Genomic DNA, 14,747 nt, shown 5'->3' with positions numbered 1-14,747 from the left:
GGCCTGCAGACCAGGTGCCTGGAGCCCAGGGAGCTTGGTCTAGTTCTTGCCTTGAAAAGTATTTCCTGAACCCCTTCTGGGTTTGGAGTACTGCTTTGGGCACCAGAGCTGCAATGAGTCCAAGACAGGCATTAGCCAAGTCTGCGAGGGTCCCCAAAGCTCCAAGGGAGAGGGACACAGTGCCAGGCAGTAACAGGTCCCAGACACCCCGCCCGCCGCCCCCCGACCCATCCTGGATGGTGCAGGGCCTTGGGGTTGTGGCTTTTATTTTCATTATTTATTTTTAATTGGAGGATAATTGCTTCATGATATTGCGTTGGTTTCTGCCACACATCAGCATGAATCAGCCATAGGTACGCGTGTGTCCTGTGATGACTGGAGGGGTGAGATGGAGTGGGAGGCAGGACTTAGGGCCTTGGGGTTTGAACAAGCAGAATCCCGTTGACAGAAAGATCTGTATTGCCTTTTACAGAGGCCACTCTGGCAGCTGCTTGGATGGTGTTTCAGGGGCAGGGAGAGCCTGGAGGGGCCTGGTGAGTGGTCATGAAGGAAGAACCTGCCCCACCCCGCCTGAGACCCTGCCACCCATGCCAAAACACACACTCCCCCTGGCAGCTCCCTGGCCTTGGTTTTTCCTAAGATCTCAATCCACCCTCAGAGGAGACAGCCGGGGAGATTCAGAAGGTCCAAGAGGCAAGTGGGAGCTAGGGGCGAGGCCAAGCCCCTTCCTCTTCCCAGGAGTGTTTTAAAGGCACCAGGCTGGGTCGGGGCTGTGTCCAGTGGTCCTGGGGGTCTTCCTCAGAGCTCAAGATGCAGGGGGACAGGCTAGACGGTGTGGCACTTGGGGATCTCACCCTCGCATCTGGACAGATGACGCAGGTGATTCTTGTAGGTGTTCAGGTTCCGCTGCAGGCAGAAAGCCAACATCTTGTCACAGGCGCACAGCTGTTGCTCACACCAGCTCCCCTTGGTGGCTGTGAGGGGGTGGAGGAGGGCACTTAAGTGGTCTGCCCCCTCCTGTGGTAGGGTGGGTCGCCCCCCTGGAGGGGAGCCGCTGAAGGCAGCTCAGCCCTTGTCCAGCCTTTGGTGCCCTTCCCAGCTCCCTGGACTCTGGCTCTGTGCCCTTGGGCAGGGGTGTGACCTCCCTGTGTGCCATTGCTCCTGCATTTATTCATCTGTTCAGTAAACAGTTGAGCACCTGTCCCTCGACAGCCCCGGGGGGAGAGGAGAACAGAACGGATGCCCGAGCTACACTCCCCGGGATGGGGGCAGTGTCGGAGAAGTGTGTGGTCATTGGTGTTCGGTCTCTCAGTTGTGTCTGACTCTCTGTGACCCCATGGATGGCAGCGTGCCAGGCCTCCCTGCCCTTCACAGAAGTGAGTGCAACCGTGCTTCCCAGGAGTCAGGCACGAGGCAGGGGCTCTGAGCTGGTAACCAATGGGACTGACTGAGTGTCAAAAGCCATTTGAGCTGAGATCAGAAGAGTGAGCTGTTGGTCCTACTCTGGAAAGCCAGGGTGGAGGAGAGGGGCCGTTCCTGGCAGAAGGAACAGCATGTGCAAAGACTCTGATGAAAGATGGACAATGGTGCTTCAGTTTCACCATCTGTCAAACGGGGACAAGAGAGCCGGACCTACTGTATAGCATGGGGAACTCTGCTGAGTATTTTGTAATAATCTATAAGAGATAAAAATCTGAAAAAGAATATGTATACACACATACATACACATACACACACATATATATATTCTGATTAAAATAAGAAGGCAAAGCCTTTAGCACATAGTAAATGGTCAATAAATCTTGGCCATATCAGCTGTTGCCACTAAGTTCTCAGTTAACAGGGACAGCTGGTGAGCCCATTCACCTTCCAGCCCCGGAACTTGCCGCATTTCTCCATGTGTGGACCCTGGGGCTTGGCGTCCTGGGTTACAGCCCAGGCTACTCATTTGTAGCTGTGTGACCCTGAGCAAACTGTTCACTCTAATTTCAGTTTTCTTGTCAGTAAAATGGAGATCAGGGCTTCCCAGGTGGCTCAGAATTTGCCTGCCAAGCAGGAGACATGGGTTCAAGTCCTGGGTCAGGAAAATCCCCCGAGGAAGGAAATGGCAACATGCTCCAGTATTTTTGCCTGGGAAATCCCATGGACAGAGGAGACGGGCGGGTCAAACTTCATGGGGTTGCAAAGAGTAAGATGCGATATAGTGACCACGAACAAGAAGAAGAAAATGATCACCAGGGTGGGGCTGCCTCCTGTCTGGGCTACTCTAAGAACCCATGATGATGAAAAAATGAACAGTAACCTCGGTAATTCAATGAAACCAAGCCATGCCTGCGGGACCACCCAAGACGGATGCGTCATGGTGGAGAGGTCTGACAGAATGTGGTCCCTAGAGAAGGAAATGGCAAACCACTTCAGTATTCTTGCCTTGAGAACCCCATGAACAGTATTAAAAGGCAAAAAATAGGGCACTGAAAGAGGAAGTCCCCAGGTCAGGAGGTGCCCAATATGCTACCGGAGATCAGTGGAGAAATAACTCCAGAAAGAATGAAGGGATGAGGCAAAGCAAAAACAACACCCATTTGTGGATGGGGCGGGTGATAGAAGCAAGGTCCGATGCTGTAAAGAGCAATATTGCATAGGAACCTGGAAACTTAGGTCCATGAATCAAGGCAAATTGGAAGTGGTCAAACAGGAGATGGCAAGAGTGAACGTTGACATTCTAGGAATCAGCAAACTAAGATGGACTGGAATGGGTGAATTTAACTCAGATAACCATTATATCTACTACTGTGGGCAGGAGTCCCTCAGAAGAAATGAAGTAGCCATCATGGTCAGCAAAAGAGTCTGAAATGCAGTACTTGGATGCAATCTCAAAAATGAGAGAATGATCTCTGTTCGTTTCCAAGGGAAATCATGCAATATCATGGTAATCCAAGTCTATCTATGAAGACCTACAAGACCTTCTAGAACTAAAATTGAGAAAAGATTTCCTTTTCATTAAAGGGATTGAATGCAAAAGTAGGAAGTCAAGAAACACCTGGAGTAACAGGCAAATTTGGCCTTGGAGTACAGAATGAAGCAGGGCAAAGACTAATAGAATTCTGCCAAGAGAACGCACTGGTCACAGCAAACACCCTCTCCCAACAACACAAGAGAAGACTCTACACATGGACATCACTAGATGGTCGACACCGAAATCAGATTGATTATATTCTTTGCAGCCAAAGATGGATAAGCTCTGTACAGTCAGCAAAAACAAGACTGGGAGCTGACTGTGGCTCAGATCTTGAACTCCTTATTGCCAAATTCAGACTGAAATTGAAGAAAGTGGAGAAAACCACTAGACCATTCAGGTATGAGCTTAATCAAATCCCTTATGACTATACAGTGGAAGTGAGAAATAGATTTAAGGGACTAGATCTGATAGACAGAGTGCCTGATGAACTATGGAATGAGGTTCATGGCCCTGTACAGGAGACAGGAATCAAGGGCATCCCCAAGAAAAAGAAATGCAAAAAAAGCAAAATGGCTGTCTGAGGAGGGCTTACAAATAGCTGTGAAAAGAAGGGAAGCAAAAAGCAAAGGAGAGAAGGAAAGATATACCCATTTGAAAGCAGAGTTCCAAAGAATAGCAAGTAGAGGTAAGAAAGCCTTCCTCAGCAATCAATGCAAAGAAATACAGGAAAACAATAGAATGAGAAAAACTAGAGATCTCTTCAAGAAAATTAGAGATACCAAGGGAACCTTTCATGTAAAGATGGGCTCAATAAAGGACAGAAATGGTATGGACCGAACAGAAGCAGAAGATATTAAGAAGAGGTGGCAAGAATACACAGAAGAACTGTACAAAAAAGATCTTCATGACCCAAATAATCACGATAGTGTGATCACTAACCTAGAGCCAGACATCCTGGAATGTGAAGGCAAATGGGCCTTAGGAAGCATCACTATGAAAAAAGCTAGTGGAGGTGATGGAATTCCAGTTGAGCTGTTTCAAATCCTGAAAGTTGATTCTTTGAAAGTGCTTCCCTCAATATGCCAGCAAATCTGGAAAACTCAGCAGTGGCCACGGGACTGGAAAAGGTCAGTTTTCATTCCAATCCCAAAGAAAGGCGATGCCAAAGAATGTTCAAACTACCGCACAATTGCACTCCTCTCACACACTAGTAATGTATTGCTCAAAATTCTCCAAGCCAGGCTTCAGAAATACATGAGCCGTGAACTTCCAGATGTTCAAGCTGGTTTTAGAAAAGGCAGAGGAACCAGAGATCAAATAGCCAACATCCACTGGATCATGGAAAAAGCAAGAGAGTTCCAGAAAAACATCTACTTCTGCTTTATTGACTATGCCAATGCCTTTGACTGTGTGGATCACAATAAACTGTGGACAATTCTGAAAGAGATGGGAATACCAGACCCCCTGCCTTGCCTTTTGAGAAACCTGTATGCAGGTCAGGAAGCAACAGTTAGAACTGGACATGGAACAACAGACTGGTTCCAAATAGGAAAAGGAGTATGTCAAGGCTGTATATTATCACCCTGCTTATTTAAGTTATATGCAGAGAACATCATGAGAAACGCTGGGCTGGAGGAAGCACAAGCTGGAATCAAGATTGCCAGGAGAAATATCAATAGCCTCAGATATGCAGATGATACCACCCTTATGGCAGAAAGTGAAGAAGAATGAAAGAACCTCTTGATGAAAGTGAAAGAGGAGAGTGAAAAAGTTGGCTTAAAGCTCAATATTCAGAAAACCAAAATATTGGCATCCGGTCCCATCACTTCATGGGAAATAGATGGGAAAACAGCGGAAACAGTGTCAGACTTTATTTTTTGGTGCTCTAAAATTACTGCAGATGGTGATTGCAGCCATGAAATTAAAAGACACTTACTCCTTAAAAGAAGAGTTATGACCAACTAGACAGCATATTGAAAACCAGAGATACTACTTTGCCAAAAGGTCCATCTATCAAAGTTACGATTTTTCCAGTGGTCATGTATGGATGTGAGAATTGGACTCTAAGGAAAACTGAACACTGAAGAATTGATGGTTTTGAACTGTGGTGTTGGAGAAGACTCTTGAGAGTCCCTTGGACTGCAAGGCGATCCAACCAGTCCATCCTAAAGGAAATCAGTCCTGAATATTCATTGGAAGGACTGATGCTGAAGCTGAAACTCCAAACTTTGGCCATGTGATGCGAAGAACTGATTCATTGAAAAATATCCTGATGGTGGGAAAGATTGAGGGCAGGAGGAGAAGGGGACAACAGAGGATGAGATGGTTGGATGGCATCACCAAATCAATAGACATGGGTTTGGGTGAACTCTGGGAGTTGGTGATGGACAGGGAGGCCTGGTGTGCTTGGTTAATGGGGTCAAAAAGAGTCGGACATGACTGAGCGACTGAACTGAACTGAACCTTGGTAGCTTGAGTGATTATTCAAGGATGCATCTGCAGGGCACCTATGTCTCCTCTAATTTTAGTTTTTGAATTAACTTTATGGAGTAGAATACTGTTATCACCCTGAGTTTCCAGAACAGGATCTTGATGTTCAGAGAAGTTCAGCAAAGTGTTCAAGGTCATGCAGCCGGTCAGTGGTGGGTCTGGGATCTAAGCTGAGGTCTGGCATCCTTCCAGATCCTAAAGGGGTCAAATTCTCTATGGGACCTCTCCGTCCTCCTGCCCCTGTTGCTGCCTCTCCTTCACAGCCCAGATATTGCCAGTGGACATATGAGAAAAACAGAGAGGCTGAGCAGCTTGTGCTTTGTCACACAGCATACAAAAGCAATGCGTGCGACAACTCCTTGGCTCAGCCTCCTACTCCAACCCTGAGGCCCAGGCACTCACAACACTGGACTTTCCCCCGGAAAAAGGTGTAGTCATAGTGGTCATAGCGGTTGTCACAGTCGTGGGGTGTCAGGTTACCATAGCAGCAGTCGTGTTCGTGGCAGCACCTGGCAGGAGAGGACAGGAGGAGGGTGAGTCCTTGGCTGGCTTGAGTCCCAGGTTGCCCCTGCCCCAGAGCAGAAACTGCGTGTCCGCCTCGGAAGTCAAGGCCTGCAGGGTCTAGTCTTCTTTCCAGCTAGAAGTTCCCGAGTGCTTCCTCTGTACCAGGTGGTGGTTTAGTCTCTAAGTCATGTCTGACTCTTGCGACCCCATGGACTGTAGCCTGCCAGGCTCCTCTGTCCATGTGACTCTCCAGGCAAGAATACTGGAGTGGCTTGCCATTTTCTTCTCCAGGGGATCTTCCTGACCCAGGGATCGAACCCAGGTCTCCTGCATTGCAGGCCGATTCTTTGCCGTCTGAGCTATGAAGGAAGATTCCCTCCTATGTACCAGGCACCTGCTCTACCTAGGAATTCTCTCTTAATCCTTTTGGGCGCTCCAGGATAGAGGTACTAGCATTATCCTCATTTCACAAATGAGGAAACTGAGGCTCTGGGCGGTCAGGCCACTGGCCCAGGATCATACAGCCTGTATGTGGTGGGTGAGGGTGCTGACCTCGGGCCAGGCTGGCTCTCATCCCTCCTCTGGCAGATCCCTGGGTTGCTATGAAAACCAAGTGAGACCATGGCAAAAAGAAGTTGGACTTAAAAAAAAAACAACAATGTTCAATGGCAATGGGAAGTGTTTGTGGCTCTTCTAACTAGTTTGGGGTGGATAGTGCAAGGCAGACTTCAGAAACTCTGGGGAACCCTCCAGAAGGGCTGAGGCTGGATCAGAGCTCAGCAGAGTTCCTAGCAGGGAAAAACATGAGACCATTCAGGTAAGACCTAAATCAAATCCTTTATGATTATACAGTGGAGGTGATTATAATTAATAGATTCAAGGGATTAGATCTGATAGACAGAGTGCCTTGAAGAACAACTTATGGACTGAGGTTTGGAACATTGTCCAGGAGGTGGTAACCAAAATCATCCCAAAGAAAAAGATACCTAAGAAAGTAAAACAGTTGTCTGAGAATACCTTAGAAATAGCTGAGAAAAGAAGAGAAGCGAAAGACAGAAGAGAAAGGGAAAGAGATATCCAAACCAATGCAGAGTTCCAGAGAAGAGCAAGGAGAGATAAGAAAGCCTTCCTCACTGATCAATGCAAAGATATAGAGGGAGACAGTAGAATGGGAAGGACTAGAGATCTCGTCAACAAAACTGGAGCTACCAGGGGGATATTTCATGCACAGTAAAGGACAGAAATGGTATAGACCTAACAAGTGGAAGAGATTAAGAAGACGTGTCAAGAATACACAGAAGAACTATACAAAAAAGGACTTAATAACCTGGATAACCACCATAGTGTGGTCACTCACCAACAGCCAGACATCCTGTTGGGTGAAGTCAAGTAGGCCTTAGGAAGCATTACTAGGAAGAAAGCTATTGGAAGTGATGGAATTCCAGTTGAGCTCTTTCAAATCCTAAAAGATGATGCTGTAAAAGTGCTACACTCAATAAGCCAGGGAAATTTGGAAAACAGCAGTGGCCACAGGACTGAAAAGGTCAGGTTCCATTCTGACCCCAAAGAAAGGCAATGCCAAAGAATGTTCCAACTACTGTACAGCTGTGCTCATTTCACGTGCTGGCAAGGTAATGCCCAAACTCCTTCAGCCTAGGCTACAACAGCACATGGTACCAGATGAATAAATGGGTGGAGAGGAAACAGGAGACGAGAGAGGAGGGTCCCTGGGGAGAGGCAGAGCGTGGTTGGGAGGAATTACCAGTCTGTGGCATCTCTGGGTTGGCCCTGGCCACCAATTCCGCAGTAGCAGCCGTAGGACGAATAGAAGAAGATGGGGGTCTTCCCCGTCACTTGTCTGACCATCTTGTTCAGGTCCAGCATGTCGCCCTCAGCTGGAGCCACACCTGCCAAGGAGCCCAGCCACAGGGAGAGGACATGAATCTCAGGGGAGTCCAGTGGGCTGCAGGCCTGGCACCTCTGCTCTGCCTGGGCCAAAACAGTGACCTTGGATAATAAAGTAACCACAAATGCTGTGGCTATTGGAAGCATAATGAGAATTGGTAACTGATTACCAAGGATCTTTTCATGTAGAGACCCATTGACTCCTCCCTTTCCATGAGATACTCTATTTTAAAACAATCTTTTAATTTTGGTTTATTCTTGATGCAGAGAAAAGGTGCCAAGGTCATACAAAGAGGTCTCATACACCTCCCCATTCAGTATCCTCTCATCATGGTGCATGTATGAAAACTAAGAAACCAATATCGGAACCATAAATGCTGTTTTTAATCTCCATTTTAGGGATGAGCACACTGACCTTCAGTAACTTGCTCCAGGTCATAGTAGCTGGTAACCAGAGGAGCAGGATGCTAACCCAGGGCAGCCTGGCTCTGCTCTCTGTCTCTGGGTTCACATTCGATAGTAGGAAGACACTCCCCCCACCACCCCCGACTCCCACCACAGCCCATAGAGAATCCACACGTTAACAGTATGCGTGGGGGCTTTCCTGGTGGCTCAGTGGTAAAGAATCCACCCGCCAGTGCAGGAGACACAGGTTCAGTCCCTGGTCCAGGAAGTTCCCGCGTGCCAAGGAGCAGCTAAGCCCACGGGCCATAGCTATCATGCCCGGGAGCCACAACTACAGAGCCCACGTGCCGCAACTACTGAAACCCACGCCCCCTAGAACTTTCCCTCCAATACAAGAGAGTCCCCGTGCTGAGAAGGCCATACACCGCTAACAGAGAGAAACCTCACCCAGCAACGGAGACCCAGCACAGCCAGCAATAAAATAAAATAAATACAATCATTAAAAAAAGCCCTTTAAAAAAATATGCATGGCTCTTCTGGAAAGGAGTGTGATTTAGAAATCAATGTTTTTCATGAATATTTTTCACTTCAGTCATAATATCTGCTGGTGAGAATTGATCATAAGGGGAATTCACTTCATTGGGAGAGAGGAATGCATTATATTCAGTTAGGAGAAATAAAATATATTAAGCCAATGAATTCATGGAAGAATTTGGGAGAAAGAGATAGATGCAAACGGGACTGGATGTACCTGTGTGCAACCTCGGGGATGACTCAGGAACACAGATGGAGCCCAGAATCGCAGAGAGACTGGGCTGGGGAGGCCCCTTCGGGTGACCCCAGTTGTGGAAGACCCCCCCCCCCGACCCTCAAGTAAACGGTGTTATAATGGAAGCTCTACACTCAAATAAAGTGAGTAGTAACCAGGGGAGAGCCCTACACTAGGGACAGCTGGGTCTGGGATGAACTCATGCAGTGGGCAGGGGTGCCATCAGAAGCAGGGTGCTTGCCTTGCGAAGAAAGGGATAGTTACTCAGTGGTGCCTGACTCTTTGCGACCCCATGGACGGTAGCCTGCCTGGTTCCTCTGTCCATGGGATTCTCCAGGCAAGGATACGGGCCTGGATAGCCATTCTGTTCTCCAGGGGATCTGCCCGACCCAGGGATCGAATCTGGGTCCATTTCAGGCAGATTCTTTACTGTCTGAGCCACCAGGGCTGCAGCTAAACGTCAGCTGGTAGAGGCTGGGACTTGCAGGTAGGTCGTGTCCCCAGTGTGTGGAAGCCCACGCTGCCACTCTTGTTTGCCACGGTGGCTCTAGCTGTACAGATGCTACAGAGAAACCTTAATTGTGACTGTGCTGAGGAATGACCTCAAGCCCCCTGGAACCCCAGATTTGGTGATAAGGCCCTAGAAACAGACCACAGCCGAGAGTTAATGTCCACCCAATAGGCCAGCCAGGGATCTGAATTTGGAATCTCACCTTTTTGCTGAACCTCCATCTACTTGTGCACCCCAAGTTTAGACCTTTCTATTTCAGCTTAGAAGTAGACACACAACTTCACACCTGAATTCTGTAGCTGTTCCTCGCCAAGCAAACAAATTCAGCTTTGATTCGGGGTGCTTTCAGTGGTCTTATTTCTTACAGTTTTACAGTGAGGTCAACCCAGCCCTGGGGAATCGAGGAGCTCAACTTGTGGTCAAGAGGGCTTCGGGACACTGACTTAGCTTAACAGTGATTCCTGCCTTGGTTGCTTTTTCCATCCTCAGCTGTCGCTGAGAGGGATGGAGCCCCTTCTCCCAAGGGTTAGCGACAGTGGCAGGGACAACATCACCACTAACTCAGGCATGCGCTTTGTGTTAAGTTACTGCTCGCTAACTGTTCCTCACCCTTGCTAGGGGTTTTGTACATATTTTCTCATTAGAGCCCTTCTAACAACCCAGTGAAGAGGATGTTATTGTGCCCACTTTACAGATGAGGTATAGACGGGTAGGGGGACTTGGCCACGGTCATAGCACTGGAAGCTGATGGGCCAGCATCTGAATGCAGGTTAATCTGTGTATTTCATCTCTACACTGTATTGCCTCTTTGCATCTGAGAGATGAATTTCTGCAGTTGATTGCAGCTTTCCTAGTGGTTTTCACCGTAACCCTGGTGGTGTGCTCCTCTCGGGAATTTGGGAGTCCCAAAAATAACATAAAGCACGTTAAAAACGAAATGCAAGTGCTTTCTCAGACCACATATTCTGAGATGGATCAACAAGTAAACACTCCAGTTTGCTAGCACCCAGATTTGCAACATTTGATCTGTTAAAGATCAGGTGGAAACTTCACCATTTCCCAATGGACAACAGAACCCCCAGGGTCAAGGGAGCTGAAGGGTTCTGAAAAGATGGTGGTTTGTCGCTAAGCCATGTTCAACTTCTCGACCCCACAGACTCTAGCCTGCTAGGCTCCGCTGTCCACAGGATTTCCCAGGCAAGGATACTGGAGTGGATTGCCATTTTCTTCTCCAGGGGATCTTGCCAACCCAGGGAGGGAACCTGGGTCTCTTGCACTGCAGGCGGATTCTTTACTGACTGAGCCACCAGGAAAGGCCCCTGAAAGTGTGGAGAGGTGTGCATATGTGAGAGATCACTATTATCTGCTCAGAGGGACACAGGAGGGCAGATCCATTTCCGTAGTTTGTGTCCGAAGTACCACAGACGTCAGTTCAGCTGGAGCCCAGTTTGTGAACGTCTAGTTTCCCGCCTCTGCCTGCCACCCAGCTTGGCCGCCCACAGCCCTCTGGCTGAAGCCACTGTTCCAGGGGATTGAGCCACTGATGACTCCTGCAGGGGGCCGAATAGTGGGGGACTGGGGGACCGGGTCCGGGATGATCAGCACAGCAGCTCAGTTTAGGAAAGAGGTACAGGGCACCCCAGCCTCCCTCCCCGCCTCCCCGGCTGTGGGTGCTGTCCCCACTCACCAGCAAAGACCAGCAGCACGCAGAGCAGGGAGAGGCCCATGACCCCAGCACAGAGCAGTGGAGGCAGCGACTGGAAGGCCCCTTGCGAGCCAGCAGCCCCTTATATCAGATGGCCCTGCCTGCCGAGCTCACTCCCCCCTCCCAGCTTCAGCCCTGCCGGAGGTCACCCAGGCGCTTTGTGTTTCCTCTTTTCTGGCAATGCGGATTTTTATTATTCCTGTTTTTAATAGCTTTTAAAAGTGGTTTTGATTGCATGATTGGCATAGAAGATTTGGAGAGCTTGAACAACTAGAAGCAATTTAAAATCCTTTGTGAATCCATTCATCACCACTAATTTTTTCAATGAAATTGACATACAACTGTGTCAATTTAAGGGGACAATATATTGATTTGATACATTTATATATCATGATCTGAGTGTTAGTGCAGCAATAATTAGCATTTCTATCACGTCATGTAATTACAATTTCTCTTTGTGGTTGGAGTAATGAATATCCAGTCTCTCGGCAAGTTTGGTGATTATAACACAACATTGTTGTCAATATTCACTCTACTGTGTAGGACCTATTTACTACTTGTTGCAAGTGCGTACACTTATACAATATTTGTCTTAGCTCTCCCCCTCCCGCACTTCCTCATAACCACCATTCTACTCTCTATTTTAAGATATTTATACACACACACACACACACACACACACACACTCACACACATATGAACGATGTCTTCTTTACGCACTCATCCTTTGATGGGCACTTAAGTTGTTCCATCATTACCATCTTGGTGTCAATGTTATCCTGGTTCTATTACTCTCTGTATATATCTTTCCACACTTTTCCCTGACCAATTTAGGTAAACACTACAGGTTGTACTTTGTAGTCTGTCTTTTCATTTACTAAAATAACCTAAACATATTTGTGTGTTGTTAAACCATCTCTTGCAGAAAATTTTGAAAGGTAGCCTTGTATGCCATTCATTTAAGGAATCCCCTATTGTTGGGCGTATGGGTTATTTCTAATATCATACTATTCTAGACCACACAGCAGGACAGTGAAAGAAGTCTTTGAGATGAAACCTCGTCCCTGCCCAGGATTGTTTCTACAGGGTATGCTCCCGAAGCGGGCTTGCCGAGTCAAACCACACATACAACTTGAAGGCAACTGACATGTGTTGCCAACTTGCCCTGCAGAAGGTCGTCCCCAGTTTAAGGTGGGACTCCTAATGAGGAGAATGGCCTGGACCCAGCCCAGCTAGGGTGGAGGTGCTGATGGCAAGACATGCTTGGCATTACAAATGGATAGTCTGCTACAATGCTCTACCAGTAACCTTCTGAGGTTTGCTGGAGAGCCCATGAGCGCAGAAACTGGGCTTCTTCGGTGCCTGTCAGACGGCTGTTCAAGAGCATAGAGCACAGGCTGACCTCTTTGCTGCGAGCTGACGGGTCTACACAAAAGAAGCCAAGTCACTGCTGGGCGATCTCCCTCTCCCTCTTCTCTGTCTCTTTAAAATCTAGTTTTCCTTTATTCCTAGACTCAGTCATTAACTGATCATCTCATAATGGAAAAGCCATCTGCACGCAAAATACTCAGCAGCACACACATGAAATCTCTCCGGCAACTGCTGGCTGCCTCCCCTAGGCGTGCTCTATAGGCACATGCTCTTTACCTCTTTGCTGTTACCAACGTGGGACCTTCCTGTGCACTCTTCTAGGTCTGTGGTTACCCTTCTGAGCCCCAGCTTCCCCCTGAGTTCATCTCAATTGGGCAGAAGCAAAAGTAGCCAGGACTTCTGCTGATTCCAGAGGTCTTTGCCCTAGTGGGAGAGAAGACTTGATAGATGCTGCCAAAAGTCTTCAAAATCTGCTGTCCCAGACATCCCCAGAGGTCCCAGGGCACAGTTCAAAGGGAACGCATTCACACTGTGGCTTCTTCTCCTACCAGCTTGGGACCCTGGGCAAATCACTTGACCTCAAGAGCCTTGCTTTCCTCATTTGCAGAACGTGGACAATGTGGAGGCAACCGGCCCTCTCTCCTCTGATGGCCGCGGGGTTTAGAGACCACATACACACAACACTCTGCACGCAACACACCTGCAATAAAATGCCATTATGGTGACTGCCACACCGGTTATGTAGCATCACAGGGAGACCAAGAGGCTGGAGGTGGGACCCAAGCCCAGGCTGCCTCCCTGGTGTTCCACCTGCTGCACCCGGAGAAAGCTGCTCAGCTCCACCTCTTCCATTTTCTCATGCGTGAAACACGGTGGTGAGAGTGTTACAGAACCAAACTTGAGTCCGCTTGCCCAGAAAAGCCAGTCTACTGACTTCCGGTCACAGTGAAGTAAAGAGCATCGTTGACTGCAGGGCACCAAGCAAGCAGTCCAGACAGCTAATGCTCAGTTCAGTTCAGTTCAGTCGCTCAGTAGTGTCCGACTGTTTCTCAAAAGGCCTGAAGTCCCATGGTGTCTTTCAGGCAAAGGCTTTAAAGACAGGATGAGGGGGAGGGGGTTGGGGGTGTGTGGTCAGCCTGTGGGCATTCTTCTGATTGGTTGGTGGTAAGAGAATTAAGGGATTAATATCGTCAACCTTCTGGTTTGAATCGTCTGGAGTCTATGTGCTTGTGACAGCTTACATACAGTTACCTCCTTCCACATGGTGGAGTCTGTGAAGCAGTTCATATGACTGGCTCAGAACAGCCTTTAAGGAGGAACTAAATGTCCTCGAGTTTGTTTAATGGCTAAACTATTATTATTTTTGTCTTGCTTGACTGTTTCCTTTTGGCTTTGCATTTTTCTCACTATTCTGATTAAATGTACTCTTTGGCACTTGGGGAATATCTAGGAGGTTAAAGTTTTTTTATAGTGAGAGGCAGGTGGAAGACCCATGTGGGGGCAGGTCTGTCCTGGGAAAGCACCATAGGGTCCAGCTTGGTTACCATAGCACCTGCTTCATAGACTTGTGGGAATTAAATGAGGTGATATGGGGACAGAGCTCAGTCAGTAGCCAGAAACCAACAAATGTGAGCTACGGTGACTCCCACCACCGTCATCTTCATCTGCACCTTTGCTGCTTAAAATGAACAGAATAAATAGCTATCCTTTTGTTTTACATTGTCTAAGTGGTCCACTGAAGAAGGGAATGGCAAACCACTTCAGTATTCTTGCCTTGACAACCTCATGAACAGTATGAAAAGGCAAAATGATAGGATACTGAAAGAGGAACTCCCCAGGTCGGTAAGTGCCCAATATGCTACTGGAGATCAATAGAGAAATAACTCCAGAAAGAATGAAGGGATGGAGCCAAAGCAAAACCAATACCCAGTTGCGGATGTGACTGTTTTTAGAAGCAACGTCCGATGCTGTAAAGAGCAATATTGCATAGGAACCTGGAATGTCAGGTCCATGAATCAAGGCAACTTGGAAGCGGACAAACAGGAGATGGCAAGAGTGACGTCAACATTCTAGGAATCAGCGAACTAAAATGGACTGGAATGGGTGAATTTAACTCAGATGACCATTA

At 47.8% G+C, this 14,747-nt stretch overlaps 1 protein-coding gene across 4 annotated transcripts; it reads right to left on the bottom strand.

The window, feature by feature from the left end:
• Positions 1-255: 255 nt before the first annotated feature.
• On the bottom strand, positions 256-11,379 carry LOC138434448 (group IID secretory phospholipase A2-like). Of its 4 annotated transcripts, none has more exons than XM_069579242.1 (4): positions 11,231-11,379; positions 7,716-7,860; positions 5,852-5,958; positions 256-974 (listed from the first exon to the last, which is right to left on the bottom strand). In XM_069579242.1, exons 1-4 carry the CDS (start codon positions 11,268-11,270, stop codon positions 826-828), a joined length of 441 nt encoding a protein of 146 aa, XP_069435343.1. In that variant the 5' UTR covers positions 11,271-11,379; the 3' UTR covers positions 256-825. The 4 variants fall into 4 exon arrangements, with proteins under 4 accessions (XP_069435343.1, XP_069435344.1, XP_069435346.1 ...); XM_069579243.1 differs by having other exon boundaries at positions 256-906; XM_069579245.1 differs by lacking the exon at positions 5,852-5,958.
• Between the last annotated feature and the right edge of the window lie 3,368 nt (positions 11,380-14,747).

The sequence above is a fragment of the Ovis canadensis genome, chromosome 2 (assembly GCF_042477335.2).
Source record: "Ovis canadensis isolate MfBH-ARS-UI-01 breed Bighorn chromosome 2, ARS-UI_OviCan_v2, whole genome shotgun sequence".
NCBI classification, from domain to species: Eukaryota; Metazoa; Chordata; class Mammalia; order Artiodactyla; family Bovidae; genus Ovis; species Ovis canadensis.
Note: the sequence above shows the minus strand (reverse complement) of the source record. Positions and strands in the feature narration are given on the sequence as shown.